The sequence below is a fragment of the Lepidothrix coronata genome, unplaced genomic scaffold (assembly GCF_001604755.1).
Source record: "Lepidothrix coronata isolate B3197 unplaced genomic scaffold, Lepidothrix_coronata-1.0 Scaffold60, whole genome shotgun sequence".
Classification (NCBI taxonomy): Eukaryota; Metazoa; Chordata; class Aves; order Passeriformes; family Pipridae; genus Lepidothrix; species Lepidothrix coronata.
The window spans coordinates 2,562,561-2,580,891 of record NW_016690240.1 but is presented as its reverse complement, the minus strand read 5'-3'; the positions used below and the strand labels follow the sequence as shown (position 1 = coordinate 2,580,891).

General features: G+C 37.5%; 1 protein-coding gene across 2 annotated transcripts in view; it reads left to right on the top strand.

Annotated features, from left to right (window-relative positions):
• SEPT10 (septin 10) overlaps nt 1-10,454 on the top strand; it is a 25,264-nt gene extending 14,810 nt beyond the window's left edge. For both annotated transcript variants that reach the window (XM_017817426.1, XM_017817425.1), the window contains 4 exons: nt 3,504-3,569; nt 6,442-6,574; nt 9,696-9,884; nt 10,106-10,454. In XM_017817426.1, coding sequence (XP_017672915.1) covers nt 3,504-3,569; nt 6,442-6,574; nt 9,696-9,884; nt 10,106-10,249 — 532 coding nt within the window. In that variant the 3' untranslated portion in view covers nt 10,250-10,454. The remainder of the gene's footprint in view (nt 1-3,503; nt 3,570-6,441; nt 6,575-9,695; nt 9,885-10,105) is intronic.
• The last annotated feature ends 7,877 nt before the right edge of the window (nt 10,455-18,331 follow it).

Here is an 18,331-nt window from a genome sequence, read left to right as displayed (position 1 = left end):
TAATGACCTTTCCCAAATCTTCGCTCACGAAGACTGGCCATTATATATTACACAGTTTGCATTTTACTAATGGTCTAAAATGGTAGGTTTGTATCAGAATGTGCTGGTATTTTACACTGCAGAAGCTGGTTTAGAAATCGATCACTTCATGGATATACAGAAGAGCTGAGTTCCCTCTGGTGTGTAGTTTTTATGTGTGGCCCACTAAATGTCAGGTTTGTTGAGAGATTTTTGACAAGAAAGTACATTTAATAATTAATTTTGGTAAACCGGATCTATTGAAAATGTCATTGTTTTGAAAGGATGAGAATAGATATTCCACAAGAATCTAGAAAAACAAACTTTTTGCCAGTGTTGCCGTGGAATTTTGGTGCTGAAAAAATCTCCCAGAGCAGTTAATTAGGGGTGAGATAAGAAAGGTTTTATTTTGCCAAGGTTAAGATGTTACAAGAGCTCCGGCTGTGCCTGAGATGTTACATTTTATAACACCATCCATCCAATCCCAGATGTGTCCACCCTGTGGCCTTTACTCTGGTCCGCCCCGGGGTCCACCCCTGAGAAATGGGTCTGGGGGTTTTGGGACCCTCTGTTCATCCCACCTTCCTCTTCATCAGAGCACAAAGGGTACATAGTTACCTAATTCTTGACCATATTCTGTGGTTTAGGCCCTGATATGCTGTTCTGCCAACAATCTAGGCCTTGCCTTGACAAAAGACTAAACATCTCTGCTATATTCAGGGGTATGAGTGATATACGGAGCATAGAATGGGGTAAGAGGTTTAAGGAATGTGTAAACAAGGGTGCTAGAGAGAAAGGGAAAGGGACAAGGGACAAAGGAGGGAAGGTTGCTGCTTTTAAAATCTACTTCCACTACTTATAAAACTTACAAGTCTTACAAATATTAGAAAAATAAAAAAAAACATTAGGGGCTTAAGGCATCACCAGGTTTACTGCAGCAGGAAGAGAAAAGCATGATTAAGGTGGGTGTGGTTGTCCCTCAGTTGTGTGGCATAGTGAACGACACTGAGGTCTGAAAGAGAAGGCGTTTGGTGTTTTGGGAGAGACGTTTTATGATACCATAAAAAAGGAAGAGAATTTAGGGGATGTGTATGCAGTGTAATTAGCAGACTAACGCAGCCTTACCGGGAAGGTGTTTTATAAAGCTACTGAGGAAACAATAAGAGGTGTCATCCTCAGCATAGACATAGAAAATGTCTTCTTACTAGAGGAAGTTTAGTGCTTCCTGTTTTGATGACTTGTACATTTATGTATCTTTCAGAATAGGGACTATCCAGTTGTTCTAGGCAAAAATGTGTTATTAAATTGTTATCCTCTTTGTCCTTAAAGATGTTTACAGTATATACAGTTGGATTCTAAGAGCTGTAGTTTCAAAGTTGAATTAATATTGCATAGCAGCATATGCCTGATGATTAAAATTTTATGCTGCTTGTGTAAATAATGATCAAAGTGCATGTTGAGAAGTCATATTTTGTGCCTGTGATGTAGCTGCCTACATATTAAATTTGATAATCTGAATTGGGTTATTTGATGTTAATTTAGAAAACTTTTGCTAGACTTGAATAATTGGCTATTTGTAGCATTTGAACATCAACACTTTGAGTAGATGACATGCCTTGCCTTTTAGCATGTTGTGAAGCTGCCTGTGACATTCCTTTACCATTCTTTTGGATTTAGAAGTACTGCAGTAGTTTATTCATCCAAATTTGTATGCCACTGCAAAGCAAATCCAGTAATTCTTGGGTGTTCAGCTACCTTGTGAGGTAGGTTGTGGGCAGACATCTGTAAAGGCTTTCACTCACATGTGAAAAAACACGTTGGCAAGCTTTATTTTTTATGGGAGATATAGAAAGAGATAGATTCAGCACACAACAGAAAAATATGTTTGCATCGCTATTACTAGGTGTGAGAAGGGAGAATGAAAGTAGTAATAGTCTGAAGTGACTGTTTTGTGTACACTTTTAAAATGCCTGTTCCCTAATCCTATATTTTTTGTGAAGCTCTTTCATAATAGCTTTTTAATTTGTTTATTTGCAATTGCCTTCTAAGAATGAAGTAATGAAGTCAATGGATAGCAGAGTGTTTGTGGTATGGTTTATGCATTTTATGCAATATCTGTTGGATATAAAATCCAGGAAGTGGATTTTTTTGTATTTTTTTTACTACTTAAAATTGGGATTTGTATTTCTTTGTTATTGAAAAGTAAAGATAGGCTATTTTTTGTTTGTGGATGGTCTAGTACTGCCTTTTCAATGGTCCAGTTATGTCCATTAGGAACATGAATTCCTACTTTCAGGTCATTCTTGAGAGATATCATTGAGAGATATTTGCTGAGATGTTTTGAATGGAAAAATTGGCAGTAGTTGAAAACAGAAATCTGGACATGAAGAGTGCTTCCAGAAAACAAACTTCTAAATATATTCACACACATAGTTACGTTAGGTAAGGATGGAAGGAAGGAGAGGATTAGTAGTTTTGAAGCTGGACATTTTGTTAAGTCCATTTTTCAATCTAAGCTAAGTTGTTTCCCACAGGAACTTTCTTGATTTGAAAGAAGAAAACTAATAGACCAGAGTCGGTTGAAAAAAGCTGAGAATTGATATTCAGGCTGTGTGCTTCCATTTAGGTTTTCTGATGTTAATCTTTCTCTGGTTCAGTTGTTTTTCTGTCATCATAATTACAATTGTTTCTTCATCATAATTGCAATTAAACATAATTGTAACATAAGCACCTCATTTGCTCAATATGCGAGGAATCATATATTCTATGCTTTATTCCTCCCTGAAACTGGGATATTCAGACCTTGCAGTTCTTGAACTTGTTTATGTTTCAGTCTGTTTTGAAGATGATGACAGAAAAGCAGGAAGGATTCAGTAATATGAATAAAGTTTATGTGTAGAGGAAGGTCGATATGACTCTTGTTGTCTTTTCTAAGAAAAGAAGCCTAATATCTGAAAGGCTATTAGACTTTTTCCTTAAGAACTCACTCGGGAATGGAGTTCATCTGACCAGCTGCAGACCTTTGCATTTGAGCTCAGTATTTTAACTGTCTCAAGATGAGATTGAACTACATCCAAAATACCTGTTTTTCATGCCTTCACTGGGAAAATGGTAATTATTTAGATCTACCACAACCTTAGTGTTGCTTAATATCAACTTAAGTAGTTAGGTAGTCAGGGCATCACACTAGAAATACCTGCCACTAGTTAACCTTTGATTCTTTTTTTTTTTAGTGTTTTTTTGTTTGGTTGGTTGGATTTTTTTAGTTTTTCAGATATACCTTAATTGATAGTCTAATGTTATACAAAAAGTTACAAGTGTTACTTTCAAATTTGAAAGCTTTAAAAAATTTAGCGGAACAAACTGTAAAGTAGTATGTAAATACCTGTGTTGTTCAAAGTGCACAAACATTGTGTTCCACTGGGAGTTGAATTCACTTCATAGTCTTTATTTATGAACATAACCTGTTTAATTTGCATCTTCAGGCTTCCATGCTTTCAGTCTTATGCAGACAGAGAAACTGTACGTCACAGCTATGCTTCTTCAGAAAGGTAGGTTGTAGTGCTGGTATCTATGATTAGTTTAGACTTTATTCACAATCCCTTCCTCCAAAACCTCAATAAGAATGCATTATTTAAGTAATTAGCTATAACATTTAGATTTTGCAAGTGTCTTTGAATAGAGTATAAAATTCTGGAGGTCTAACCCAGAAGAATGAGAGAACCTGTGAACTTGATTTTCATAATGTTCTAAATGAGAAGCAGTGAAACCAGTCCTCAGATAAACTGAAAAGTGTTTTACTATGAGTGATGGATGCAGTAATGTTGAAAGGATTGGCTTAAGATGTGGTGAACTATTTCCCCCTCCTCCTCAAACCTCCTAAAACCAAAGACTGTTTGGGTCATTATGTTGCTGATCTGCCAAATGCAGAAGAGGAAATTTTGTTTTAGTTTTGTCTTTGTGATTTCCAGAACAACTCAGTCCAGGGGGAGGGGGCATTTCATAGGATCATAGAATGGTTTGGGTTAAAAGGGTCCTCAAAGACCCCCTGCCATGGGCAAGGACACCTCCCACTAGACCAGGTTGCTCAGAGCCCCATCCAACCTGGCCTTTAACACTTCCAGGGATGGGGCATCCACAACCACCCTCACAGTAAATTTAAAATATTCACTTAATTTCTTCTCTTCCTTCTACACATAATTTGATAACTTAGTAAATCCAATGTCTTCAAAGATAATCTTTTACTAATTTCAAGAAAAAATTGGTTTTACCTGGTAAAGTAACCTAGGTTGAGTCTAAAGACGTCCACATGAAGAAATGAAGGTGTGATTGTAGCATGTTAGCTCAGTCTAGCACTTGCTCTAGCAGCTGTATTGCACCCAAAGGCAGCATGTCTGCTGGCAGAAGTGACACTGGGTGCAAAAGTGTGTATAGTGTGAGACTGCTGGCACTTGAAAAACCTGTGCTGTAGCTTTATTGTCTAAGCTTAAAGATTCTGTGAATTGATGTGTCTGTATGAAAACCATGCCCCCATGTCATATGATAGAATTTAGAATATCGGGATGACCCAATTTGCTTCACAGCTGGTTAAAACCCCCCAAAAAAAACAAATAAAAAACCAAAGGGGTGATTGTTCTGAGTTTATTTTGTTGCTGTGTACTGCTCAAATAAGATAGAATAGGAAGAGTGCTCTGACCTTGATAACTTATAAACATTGTCTGCATGTGAAATTTCAGGATGATTCTTCTCTCTCTTTAGATGATATTTTGAATACAAATAAGAAACTTTAGGACTGTGAAACTGGCCAGTCATCATAAATTTAAATATAGAAGGGAGCTGTTAAAGCTTACTGTTGCTCTAAATAATTAACTTTTTAAATGCCCTTTTTAGTAAGTCTTTCCATTTATAAACTTTTTAAATAGAAACAGTAAAAGGTAAGACAAAACCTGATACATAAGTATGGATGTGTATTAAAAAAAAAAACCAAAATTAAATATTTTATATACATACCTATTTATTTTATGTCAGAGTGGAAGGCGTGAGATACCTGGCAAAGGACAGTAACTGATGTTAGCTGAAAAGGGCTCACTAGTCAGTACTCATGAAGTGTTAGAAGAGATGAATGGTGTAACAGAAACAAAACAGCTTGAACATTGTCCATGTTTTGATCTGTTCATAAACCCTATGTCCTAGAAGATAATGGGCAGGTGCTTTTGAGTTTCTAGTAACCATTAGCACAGCTATGTTCCACCAATTCTGCCTCTCTGGAATCCTGTGACTTAGAAAAGTTTGTGGTAAATATTTTGGTGGAAGAACTTGTGTCATTAAGCAGTTTTGCTTTTCAAAGGCAGTGTGCACTTTGGTGTATGAGATACATCTGTGGACAAGCTCCATTCATGTTTCATTGAAAAGCTGAACACTTTCTGCCAGCACTGGGTGATAGCAGTGGTAGTATAGACGTTACACCTCTAGTAGTTTATTTGTATGAATAAATTACCAGCATCTTTTAATTTGACATGATATGCTTTGCCACAAAAAAAGTATCTCAATTTCAGTGCCTGTTGTTTGGACAAAAAACATTATCTTGTGTACTAAAAGGAAAGGGAGGCATAGATTTAAAAGTAAAGAAGTGGTTTAGTTACTTGCTGATTTGTTCTATTGCCAGATATTTACTCAATGATCTGAACTAATTTACACCTCCTCTATAATTTCAAATATAAATATGCATGTATGCAGTATATTTGCTTCTGAGAGAGGGGATTCAGGAAAAACCAAGCAGTCTTGAGGTTTTGACTGATGCATGTTGGAAAGTAACTCTGTCTTTTCGATGTTGAACTACTTAGGAAATTGTTTTTATTCTATATTAATATAACTGCCATATTTGAATTTTAACATTACACAAAGAGAGTGCTATATAGTTTGAAAATCCTGTTATTGTCTTTAATTTTCATATAGGAATAATAATTTTTTTAGTTGTGTTAATGCTCCAGATTAATTGCTTTCTTAAGTTCCTACTTTAAGACTTGAGGTTTTACAATGCAGAAGTTTGGGGGGATTTTCCTGGCAATTTCAGTGTTTCATTAGTAAGCAACTTGAAGGAGAAACTTATGCATGTTGGAGTCAGGAAGGTATAACTCAAGACTTCAGAACATTAGATGCCTAAAGTGCTGTATTTACTTTGAAATGTAAATTGCCCAGGAGCAGTTAGCATAAATAATTTTACTCAGAGTTGTTTACATAAATAAAAAAATAGTAATACAAGATGCTTGCTTCTATTCAGGTTTGTTTATGAATTTTTATGTGGGAAGCTTTAGAAATTAATATTTCAGATGAATATTAATTGTTTAAATGATTTTTTAGATTGTTGGTTTTCCACACTGAATAAATTAACATGCTGGAAACTTGCTTGTTTTTGGACTTCAGTCTACAGGAAGCCTGTGAGGCAGAGAGGCATAAGTTCTACCTTGAACTGCAAAGAAAAGAGGAGGAGATTAAAAAACGATTTGTGCAGAGAGTGAAGGAGAAAGCAGCAATGTTGAAAGAGGCAGAGCAAAAGGTAAGCATGCTTGTCTATCTTGTTTGCTGAGCTTTGGAACAGTTAAGTTCTTAACAAGATCACTGGTTGATGTTTATAATTTCCTAATATTTTGAGGACAGTAACACTTTAAATCAAAAGCAGATTGATTACACAGATTGATTGGTTTAGCAGATTGATTAGGCACAAGCAAACAAGAAAATATGTCTTAGGAGGAGCAGCTGAGGGATTGTTTAGCCTGAAGTAAAGGAGGCTCAGGGGAGACTTTATTGCTCTTTACAACTACCTGAAAAGAGGTTATAGTGAAATAGGGATTGGTCTCTTCTGCCAAGTGACAAGATGAGAGGAATTGGCCTCAGGTTGCGTCAGGGGAGGTTTAGATTGGATATTAGGAAAAATGTCTTCACTGAAGGGGTGGTCAAGCACTGGAACAGGCTGCCCAGGGCAGTGGTGGAGTCACCATCCCTGGAGTTATTTAAAAGACCTGTAGGTGTGGCACTTGGGGGCATGGTTTAGTGGTGGACATGGCAGTACTGGGTTAATGGTTGGACTTGATTTTAAGGGTCATTTTCAACGTAAATGATTATATCATTCTATAAATGGCAATCGTTTTTTGGAAGGAGGAAGCTTACGGCCTAATGGTTTTGGTGGATAGCAGGGCCAAGTCTATAGAGTAGGAGTTGATATGGTGAAGTAAAAGAGTGATGAATATAATAGTTGTGTTTCTTTGTCTTCTCTAGCAGTATGCTGAGAAACATTGGTAAGCTTTAGCAGCACACTAGGTACTTTTCATGCTTAGATTGCTCTGTAAAAACAAAGATTTTAGGAAAAAATGCCATGCGTTGTTTTTTCAGAGAGTGGACTGTGTATGTTTTTATGACTTCCAGATTCAGTTATTGATATGGTTTGAAGCTGGCTCCCTGCCAAGTCTCCAAACCTTACCACAAGAAATCCCCCCCCCAAACCTCAGGGAGAAGAGGGGAAAAAAAACAACCAAGAAAACCGAAACAAGAGACAGCTAAAGCAATATATATAAATATATTTACAACTATGTTACAGTTATATACAATTGAAATATATATATAATTTCACAAGGGGAAGGGAAGGGGGAAGGGAAAAGGAACAAAACCAAAATAAAATATATATATATCCCAACCAGTAACCCGAGATCTAGCACTAAAAGAAATTAGCAAAAGACTATCTCACTACTCTCCTTGGGACAACCGAGAGTCACTCTGGAACGATTGCCGGCAACCTCCATCTCCCAAGGTCGACAAGGCCTTACCAGGCCTCACTCCCCAACACGGCAGACTCAACAGCAGGGAACCTGCACCTCCAAGCCACCGGAAGGAAAAAAAGAGCGAAGGCCTCTCCTCCTTTCTTCTTATAGCCTGGCTTACGTAAAAATTGTAGGGAATACTGGGTAAATCCGGGCCCTTCTTTGGTTACAAACTGGTCACCAAGGAAGGCCTAGACCAAACTACCACAGTTATTAAATCTAAGGTCAACCTTCATGTTGATGGTGGTGTTTTTGTTGGTTTGGTTTGGTTCTGGTTTTAAAATCTCATCTGTTCCCAGCTGCCTTAAGCCTATTGGGAGATATGGAATATTTCTTGAATATGTTGTTGAAGATTTAGTCCTGTCAAGCTGGACTAGCAAAACAGAATCTTCTCATCTACTTTCCGCCAGACTCTATCATGGTCATGCCTATTTATATTCAAATACTGGTTTAATTGAAATTGGGAACCTGTGCATTTTTATTAATATTCTTTTCTGTACATCAGTTTCCCAACAAAGCTGTAGCAGTTTTTTGAGGTGTTCAGATACATGTTTTAAATAAGAAGGCTTAATATTTGTTTTCTAAATCTGTCGAGATCCCCATGCTACTTGTGGAGAAAAAAAATAAAATTCAGTCCTTCTCAGTATGAGGCTATCCAACTGGAAGAATACTTGGCCATGTTCAAAGTAGGTTCAGCAAGGTCTTACACAGTATCTGTGATACTCTTTGATATTTTCCTTCTATGATTTATACGAGGTGGTTTGTGAACTCTGCATATTGCAATTGAATTATGGATATTAGTTTTCCAAGTTCCCGATGTGGGAAAGTGATCATGCAGTCACTCCTAAAGAACATTCGTCATATCCTCTTGCTGCTCATTTGCCACGAAGGGTGTGCATGTACCTGGAAACTAAAGAAAACCAGGAATTTCTGTTATACTTAAGATTGCTTTCACATCCTCCATTAGAGAAAACTTGTAGGTGCTCCTATAAAATTTGAGAGCTCTGCTGGGTAGAACAGGCATACTTTTATGTTTATAGTCTTAGTTATTTCTTCTTCTTCTTTGCAAAAGATGGAAATAAATCTCTCTGATTTCTGTACCAGTGTAGCTGCACTCAGAGTTGCACCAATACAAATTAATATAGAAGCAGGATTCTAGGAAAATTAGTGTGTGAGAAGATGGGAGATGAGGAAGAATGGAGTGAAGTGCCCTTTGGTCATTGTGCATAACTTCACAGTAGGTTTTAACTGGTTAAAATATGTCTGCAGGTTAAAATGCATTAATATGTCAAAAGAACACTCAAAGAACAATTACTGCAGAATAGTTAACTTCTTATGTCCCAGCAGTAACTCCCCAACCAGACTTAACTCTGTGCGTGTACATATTAATACTTAAATGTGATTAATACACATATTAAAATTATGTATATATATGAAAATGCACATCTATGTAACTAAAGTTGTGTATGATTCCTTGCCCATTTGATTTTAGGGAAGTATATTGTACTTGACAGATCCTGATTTAATCCGTCTGTTGGTAATTGTTTCATCTCTAAAGACCTTATTTTTGATATAACAAAATGTAAAATGTAGTAGGAAATCTAGTATTCAGTGCCTTCCATGTTTTCCATTTGTACTTAGTGTATTAGCCCAGCTTCATGAGAACAGTATGATAGGAATGATTGTTTTTATGGTTTGCTGTTTTTTTCAGTCGTAACAGTTTGGGGAAATAACTGCAATTTCTTATGACTATTAACACCAGTTGAGGTAGGTTTTGCTGCTAATTTACAGAGGGCTTTTATATTGTGATATCACCACCTTGTGTTACTAGCTGGAAGCGTTATTTGTGCTTTCTTAAAATAGGTACAAACTAAGTTTGAATGTCTTATGCTAATACATCAAGAAGAGGAACTGAAATTAGAGGAGAAGAAAAAAGTTCTAGAAGATGAAATAGCTGAGTTTATTGAGAAGAAAGCTACGGCTGAATTGCTTCAATCACAAGCACCTGTCTCCACCCCTATTGTTAATTTGAAGAGACAAGGACTGCAGAAAGTGAGTGCTGATGCTAGTCATCGGAGGCAGCAATAAAAAAATTCTTACATTCACTTTTATAACTCAAATTTCAGTAATCTTTTAGAAAAGACAAAAACATGCACCTATTCTGTTGTGTGATGAGAGGACAGAAGTGTGTAAAATATCGTCATGCTTGGATTTACTTTTAGAGTAACTGCTGTATGTTCTATGAACATTTTTTTCTTTTTTTTCCATGAAAGAACCAAGATTTTCAACTTGAACTCCAATGCTTTGATGTCAGAGATGAAGGAACTATGAACGTTCAAGAACAGAGCGAGAGGGAAAGTGAGGAGGAGGAGTTAGAGAGAGAAATTCACCCAGGGAATTCCAGAAATAGTATTTGATTGCAGCACTCAACGCTTTGAATGTAGGGTATGTTAGTAGTTTTATGAAGTGGTCTGACTGCTGTTGTCCCATAATATTAGATGTGTCTTCCTAATGCAGATTTTTTAGAGAAGAGATTGATAAAATTGGTTATGAAAATACAAGGAGTGCAGAATATGACATGCTAAAGATTTCACTTCCTTCTCTTCCACCCACTTGTTTTTTTCTCCACTCCCAAAAGAAAACCTTGAATAGATTGTGGAATTTCGGAAATATATTCAAAAGTAGGCTCCAGAATAGCATGCCCAACTTCTTCATATATAAAAATTGCATTAAATGCTTATATAATAAATTAAACTGATTTAAATGTTTTTTTCCTCCAAAATCAGAAGTCAATTAATTTATTAATTTCTTTTCCTGAGAGGTTACAAATTTACTGCAGATAACATTTTGTTAATTAGTAATTTACTGCAGTTGAAAGCAGATATTTTTTGGTTCTGAATTTATTAATAACTAATTATGAAGAACTTTCAAAGCTAGATTGGTGCACATATTTCCACAAATATGTGACATTTTTGTGGTCTATGATAGGAGCCTGCTTATGTTTTTGCCAAAATTTATTGCATTCAACTACTGTTACTGAGTTCCTTTTCCAAGACTCCTTTTTTTTTCTGGATTTACATATGAAAGTGGAATTCGTGGTAACAGAGGTCATTATCTGCACTACTATGAGTAACTCTAAACTTCAGAAAATTTTTTATTTGTTTTCTCTGGTTTAGTTTTATTTCTTCAGAGTAAGTTAAGTTTATGTGCTCGCTCTAGTTTTTTAGTTCCAGCTTTCCATAGTACTGATGACAGAAGACACAGTATTGATAATTTCTCTTGAGGAAGCAATGATTCATGGTGTGCTTTGGAAGGTACAGGAGTTTCAGTTTCTTACTAAAGGAAGATATCTCTTGTTGCTGCATGCTGCGAAACAAGAATTTTTGTGCACGATCTGTACACATACAACGAGGTGATTACTGTCATCGCCATTGCAGACTTGCTGTTACGAGTCTGCCTTGATATGTGTTTGCCTTATGTACGTGTGGCCAGCTTGCTTTCATTTAAAGTGCACTGGGCCATAGACAGCTCCATTTGGACTATGAACGATGTAATACAGAAGTATTCAGTGAATATATCCACCACGACCTTTCTAAAGAGTTTTTTTCAAATGGTAGGGTTTAGTAGTCTACTAAGTATTATTTAATACAGCTGTTGACATACTTGAAGCATATACTGATTTTGCTGACAGATTTTTGTTTATAGGCTTTTATGTACATGCAGTGTTCTAGATTTCAGGTACGGTCTTTCTAAGGAAAATTTATTGGAATATTTTTGCAGTGCTGTACTGTACTGCATAATAGTTTATCTGACATGAATTTAATATGGAAAGTACCTGTAACTTTTTGATGCTTATGAATGTGGTGTTCAGTTACAGCTGAAGCTTTACAAAAACTCTTAACTACGAGAGCTGCAGGTTAAAACAAGTTTTAAATGCTTTGTATGTTTTCAGTAACCATGATAACTAATGGGAAACTATAAGAGGTACAGTTCTCTGAAGTTCTTTTGTGCAACTGTTTAACAATGAAATGCTAACCTGACAAAAATAAAATAGATTGGTTTTACTTGAGTTACTCTTGTTCTGCTTTCTGTCTCTCATGTGTTAATAAAAAGGAGTAAGAGTTCATATTTATCTGAAAAAAATAAATGTTTTACATCTGTTTTAAATATCTTAAATCACTTATTGACTGGAAAAAATAGGTGACTTGTGTTACTGTACCAGAAAGGCAATGTGACTTGTGATGTACTTGTCATACACCACGATACATATCACAGTCATAGAATATTTCAAGTTGGAAGGAAGCCATAGGGAGTTGGAAGGGACCCAATAAGGTTCATCGACTTCAGCTCTCTGCTTCTTGCAGGACTGCCATTGACTGGACCATTTGCATCTGTTTGATTAGAAGCAAGGGATATGTCCTCCTTAAAGTAGATAACAGCCAAATGAAAAGAAAAAATATTCTTTTAAGTGATTAGAAGTGTTATCAAGTGATCTTGAACAGAATGTAATAATAATTTAGTGATGTGTATTGTCAGCACTCAGTTATCCATGTGTGAGTTGTCACTGCCGCTGATGTAAGTTAGCTCAAGCACAGCTCTTCATTAGCGTTAAAAAACTGCATCCAATGACAGATTTAGCTGTCTCTAGTCTGACAGTTTTGTTGAGGACAAAGACTGAGATAGTTAAGTACTGTTTGACCTAGATATCTCTGTGCCTGGCCAGCACTAGAGGATGTGCAGTGCTTTGACAGCTGGGAACCACGTATAGTCCTGTATCATACCACATGTGTTGGTCAGATGGGTTTTGTTCAGTTGCATGTGCTGGCCCTGCAGGACTTAGCGGCAAACAAAACTGGTGCAGGCACGTGTGCAGGTCTTTGGAACAGATGACAATTAAAGCGAGTTTGTTCAGTTGTAGCACGAAAATGATGTAGCACAAAATGAGAGAGCTGGTGGGTTTCTCTTCCCCCCCACCCCCCATAATCATTTAAACAGTGGGGAGTCATGTGTAAGTGTGGGAAATTCCGTAGTTGTTTTGTTTAAGTTTGCCTAAAGGTGAGATACCAGGTAGGCACACAAGTGCACATTACAGCCTGACAGTCAAATGCAGTTCGAAGAGTTATAAAGGAGCAACTAAACATATCGTCTGAAAGGGGAGAATTAATGGTGGTGGTAAATAAAAATGTATATGGCTCCTTGTAGTTTATCTTAGCTATGTGCTTTTTAATTGAACACTTCAGAGAGGTTTATCCTGCAGGTGAAATGGTTTCAGGACCATTAATTGAGGTTTCTTTATTGTTATGGTACCTTCTCCATGTGGCTATTGCAAAATTGTTTACGGTCTTTACAGACTTGAAAGCTTTATTTTTATAGATCCTTTCCATAGGTTATTTTCCATATATACTTGTATAATATTCTTAACCATATCTTTAAACTTACTATGCCAGTAACAATATGCAGCCAGGATTCATAAGTAGTTTTATCTTAAATCTGGCTGACAGGTCGGGCTCAAAGAGTTATAGTAAATGGGATTACATCAAGCTGGCAGCCAGTCACCCCAAGGCTCCGTTTTAGGGTCAGTGCTCTTTAATGTTTATTATAAATGATCCAGATGCAGGAACTGAGTGTACATCAAGGAAGTTTTCCGATGATACTAAATTAGGGGGAAGTTGTGGCATCCCTCTGGAATAGAGAGGCCTTACAGAGAGGTCAGGATAGGCTAGAGAGCTGGGCAATCCCCAACCTGTTGAAATCTAAGAAGAGCAGGTGCCAGAGGTTCAGGGGAAGTTCAGATTGGACTTTAGAAAAAGACTTTTCACTGGGAGGGTAGTAGGTCACTGAAAACCCTGAGACAGTGGTTACAGCATCAAGCCTGTCAGAGTTCAAGGGATATCTGGAATATGCTCATAGTCAAATGGTTTAGTTTTAAGTAGTCCTGCGAGGAGCGGAGAGTTGTGCTTGATCCTTATGGCGTCCTTTCAGTTCAAGATATTCTGTGATTCAATGATTTTTAACTTATAGTGACACAAACCTCTTTCATAACAGCAGCAACATAATATTTTATAGAAATTAAAATACTCAAAAGAAAAATGAGAAATTTTCCAAGACCTTTGTGAAGGCTTGTGTAATTCACATTCAGCATATCGCTCTGGAAAGTAATTTAGTGTAATTCATGGACAGGTAAAATACCTAAATGGATTTTTATGAGGTACTGGGGCGTCTACTTCTCCATGTTTTCTTTAATAAATGTGTTTTTTAAAATTCAGACCCTGGCATCAAGGCAGCAAAACGCTGATAGCTAAGTATAGACACTTGCAGCATTTTAAACCAGTAAAAAAAAGTCTTCAACAGGATTTTCACTAGGGTGCGCTCGAAGAACATGGCTTTCACTTTGGGGAAGGGACTGTGGCACTGAGCAACTGTGTCACTGGCTCTGAAGAGCCCCCTCTAGTTGAACTTGCTTTTATCACGGGGTTTGGAGTAGGTGGGCTCCAGAAGTCTCTTCCAACCTCAACTGTTCTGTGATTCTGAAATGCATTTATCATTAGCAATTTATTTTCCAAATATTACGAGAATATTAATTTCTGTAGAAAGAAAGCTGTAAAGCACGGAAAGCAGGATAAAAGTAAGTGCAGTGAGAGCATCTAGCCGACCTGCTAGGGCATTAAAATGCTGGAATATGTCTTCATAATTTGAAAAATTCTGAATACAGTTGCTCCTGTGAGCAATTGCTCTGATTCTACGCAAAATATTTTTAAATTACTTCCTAGAAAAATACCCTATTTTCTTGTTGGGAAGTACTAGTGAGATGCCTTCTGGTCAGGATGTCTTCTGGTTTATCGTCCTGTGAGCCTTAGGCTTTCTGAAAAAGAGTATTATGGAGCTGCACAAATGTCTTTTGGTATCAGGTCTCTAAGCATCTCTTTTATTTTGGGGTACTTGTACTTCCGATCACTAACTAATAATCTCTCTTGGTACTTTTATGTATCATAGTTTCTTAGTGTAAATTGCATAAACAAGGAGCCCACCAAACTAATGGTTTCAGAATTAAATTCTGTCTTACGACAGAAATTTGCCTTTCTCTGATTTTCATATCCAAGTGTGAAGGATTATGATATCTTCCTATTCATATTTACAAACCCATACATTTTCTCTAACTGTACATAAAGAGATGCGTCTCACTCCTGCTGGTGTGTATGTAGATATATAGGTCACTCACAAGTGCCACAGTTAGCTAAGAGTGGTCCCCAGGCTATGTGATAGGTTCAAGAGATTATTTTAGTGCTTAACACTTGATCTGGATGCCTGGCTGCAGTTTCTGCATTCCCTTGTTCTGGGAGAAGGAAATCTTTGCTCCCCCACTAGTCTGCTTACATTTGGAGGGGCAGATCCTCCGCAGTGAGAAGAGACTGTGAGACAGAGCTCTCTGCACCCCTAAGATTTTACCTGTTACTCTCACAGAGTGGAAATTTGGAGCTACTCCTTCCTCCTCAGGAAGATGTTAACTCCTTTCCCCAAAGCTTGGAACAGGCAGACTGGTAGTCATCACCCTTTGGAGAGAAGAGAAAATAATTAGCATGTTTACAAAGAGGATAAGTAGGTGCTGGTGTTTGTGTAGCTGTTTTTAATGGCTTCTGCTTATGGCTGTTTTGCTGAGATGGGGTTTATTTGGTAAGTTTGCAGAAAGCCAGAGATGGAGTTCCATTCCCTGTGCGCTAGCAGCGTGAAGATGTTCGGTCCTTTTAGCCTTCTGGGAACACAGCAATCCCAGTGCATTTTGGTATATCCAGCTGACAAGGTGTGCGAGCAGCCAGAGATGAGACACGCAGAACTCTGTTGCAGCCTTTCCTCAAACATTTGTTAGCCTTCTGTCACTTCATGGGGTGTGACAGAACTCATTTGACTTGCAGGCTCCAGTGAAAATCTGTACTAGCTGCCATCTAGAAACACATCAGGCAGTACTGATGGACTGTGCAGAGGAATACAAAATACCAGTGCTGTTTTATGACTGTGTTCACAGTAGATGAATGAATCCAAACTTTGCCCCAAGGTCAAATCAATATATACCTCTAATAATTTAAAATTTACAAATGCACAATGCCAATATTTAAGAAATAATTCCACTGTCTGTTGTGATGGCATTTGAGACTGATGTGTGTGTTTTGTCTCCAAAGTTACAGAAAGTTCTTTTTACCTACATTAGCTTTGCAAGGGGAAAAAAAAAATCTTAGGAAAGTTGAGTATCTTCTGACTGCTTCTCAATCTTCCATGTATTTATTCTCATGAAATGCATTAAGAAGTTGAAAGATACTGCATTGGAAAATGAGACCCACAGTGGGTAGGGCTTAGATTTTTAAGGGTATTTAGATTTTTTCTTTTTTTTACTTACAGTCACGCAGGGAAATTGAGCTGTGGAAGTAAATCTGTTATAGTTTTTAATATGTAGTTACAATCCCACAGCGAATCTGTGGACTAAGTACTTGTGCTGACGTCCTTTGCTGGTACTAAGCACAGGTCTGTCTCCCCAGACTTGTACACAGTTCTAGATCCTGCTGTTTTTTATACTGATAAATAAAATAGGTGAGCTTTTGTGGAGAGTGATCTACATAAGGAGGAGGATGCATTCTGAATTCTGACCACTTTGGGTTAGGTTTACATGAGACCTTTGTTTCCCTAAATACAGAATGTATATGCCTTATCTGTTGCATCTAGATACCCCAGTCACTTAGATTTTAGAGAGGAACTCATGTACATTGTTAATGTCTCCAAAACCATACTGGGTTTCCCGAAGGAATATGGTCCGTGGTGTGGACCTGAAGTGTCTGCGAGTGTGTCCTTCTCAGAGGAGAGGCTTCCCTGATACATAATTTATCTTGAGTTGTCAGTCCATCTTGCTGACATTTTCCAGTTTTATTTAGATGGTTAAGTATGCATTGATCCGGAAAGAAAAAAAAAATTGCAATTTTACGTTCATGTCAGATTTTGCTCATTGCTCCAGTATGGGTGCAGTCTTTACTAAAGGAAGCTTTTTCAACAGGAGATAAGGAAGACCTACCTCAAAAATTCCTTAGCCTGGAATTTTCAACCAAGTTCATTGTCTAAAAGGTGAGAAAGCTCATTTCAAATCCCTCCTTCAAGTCAGGAAGAGCAAGGGGCTGGGTTTAAAACTCTTCACACTCTAAAATTATTTGTGAATATATTTCCCGGAGTTTCTCACAAGGCAGGACTTTCTCAGGTTCCTGAGTAATGTTGATTTTGGGAGGGCAGGTGTTTACATGTGACTCCTGGGAGGCTCTGGAATCATCAGAGGGAAAAAAAAAAATCTACTTTTAACAAACTCCATCTCAAACTCCATCTCACACTTCCCTTTCCAGAAAGGGCAGCACTCTGGCCTGGGAGCTGGTGCTTGCCGGAAAGCCCTCTGTAGCCTCCTGCCTTTGTCTGACCTCAGGCTCATGCCTGACCTCACTGGTCCAGCTTTGGCAGAGGCTGAGCCAGTTTCTAACCAAACAAACAGTATCTGGGCACAAACTGCCTTCCACTTGAGCATGCAAAGACTTAATTCATATTTGGGTGGCTGAAGAGAAGGAGACCAACAAGCCTTCTAACTGACAGCATCCTGTGCTGGCAGGCAGGGCAGGGAAGAAAGGCTCAAAACTCATTCACCTCTCATAAATCTCTGCTAGCCTGGATTCTTTACCTGGAAAAAACTTTAAGATAAACATGAGATGTATGAAGACCCTTTGGGAATCTGCAGTTCAGTGAGCTGAATTTTAAAGATTACAGAAACACTTATGTTCTGTTTCAGTAGTTTTTGAAAAATATAAGAATCCTAATGAAAAGACTACACGGTGTTTATTTTGACATCCAAGGAAGTACTATCCTAATATTCTGGTGAGGCTGGAAACAGTTCAGTTTATGAATCCAATCATTGAAAATATGATCACAGAGGCTAAAGATCACAATAAGCTGAGGGCACTGCTGGTAATATTCCTGGTAAGTGAAATATAATTATGGTAAGTGGAACAGCGGATTTCCTTAGTAAGGGCTTGCATGTCAGTCACATGTTTTGAATGTGCCTTAATTTGCCTGTGAGGTCAGGAGTGATCCTTGAGAGTTTTACTGGATAATATAATGGTGTTTGTATATTGGCAGAGCTTATTGGATCAATAAGTAAAGATACTGCATTGCAAGCTGTGAATTAGTGATTGCTGCAAATAGTTGGCTGATGTTGCTGTCACTTTGGGTAGACAAGTAAAGGAATTACAGCCTAATATGCACGTTGCTAAAAGCCGTGTTTGGAAATTTGGCTGGATAGGATGTGTAAAAAAAAAACATTCAATCCTGATGTGCTTCTAAAAAATTATTTACAACTTTAAATTTTTTATAAGGTACAATAATACTAATATAATATCTCAGAACATAATACCTGAAGCAATAAATTCCCCTGCCCTCTAGGAGAAAGATAAAAACCCCATGTGGAAGTTTTTGGACCCTGC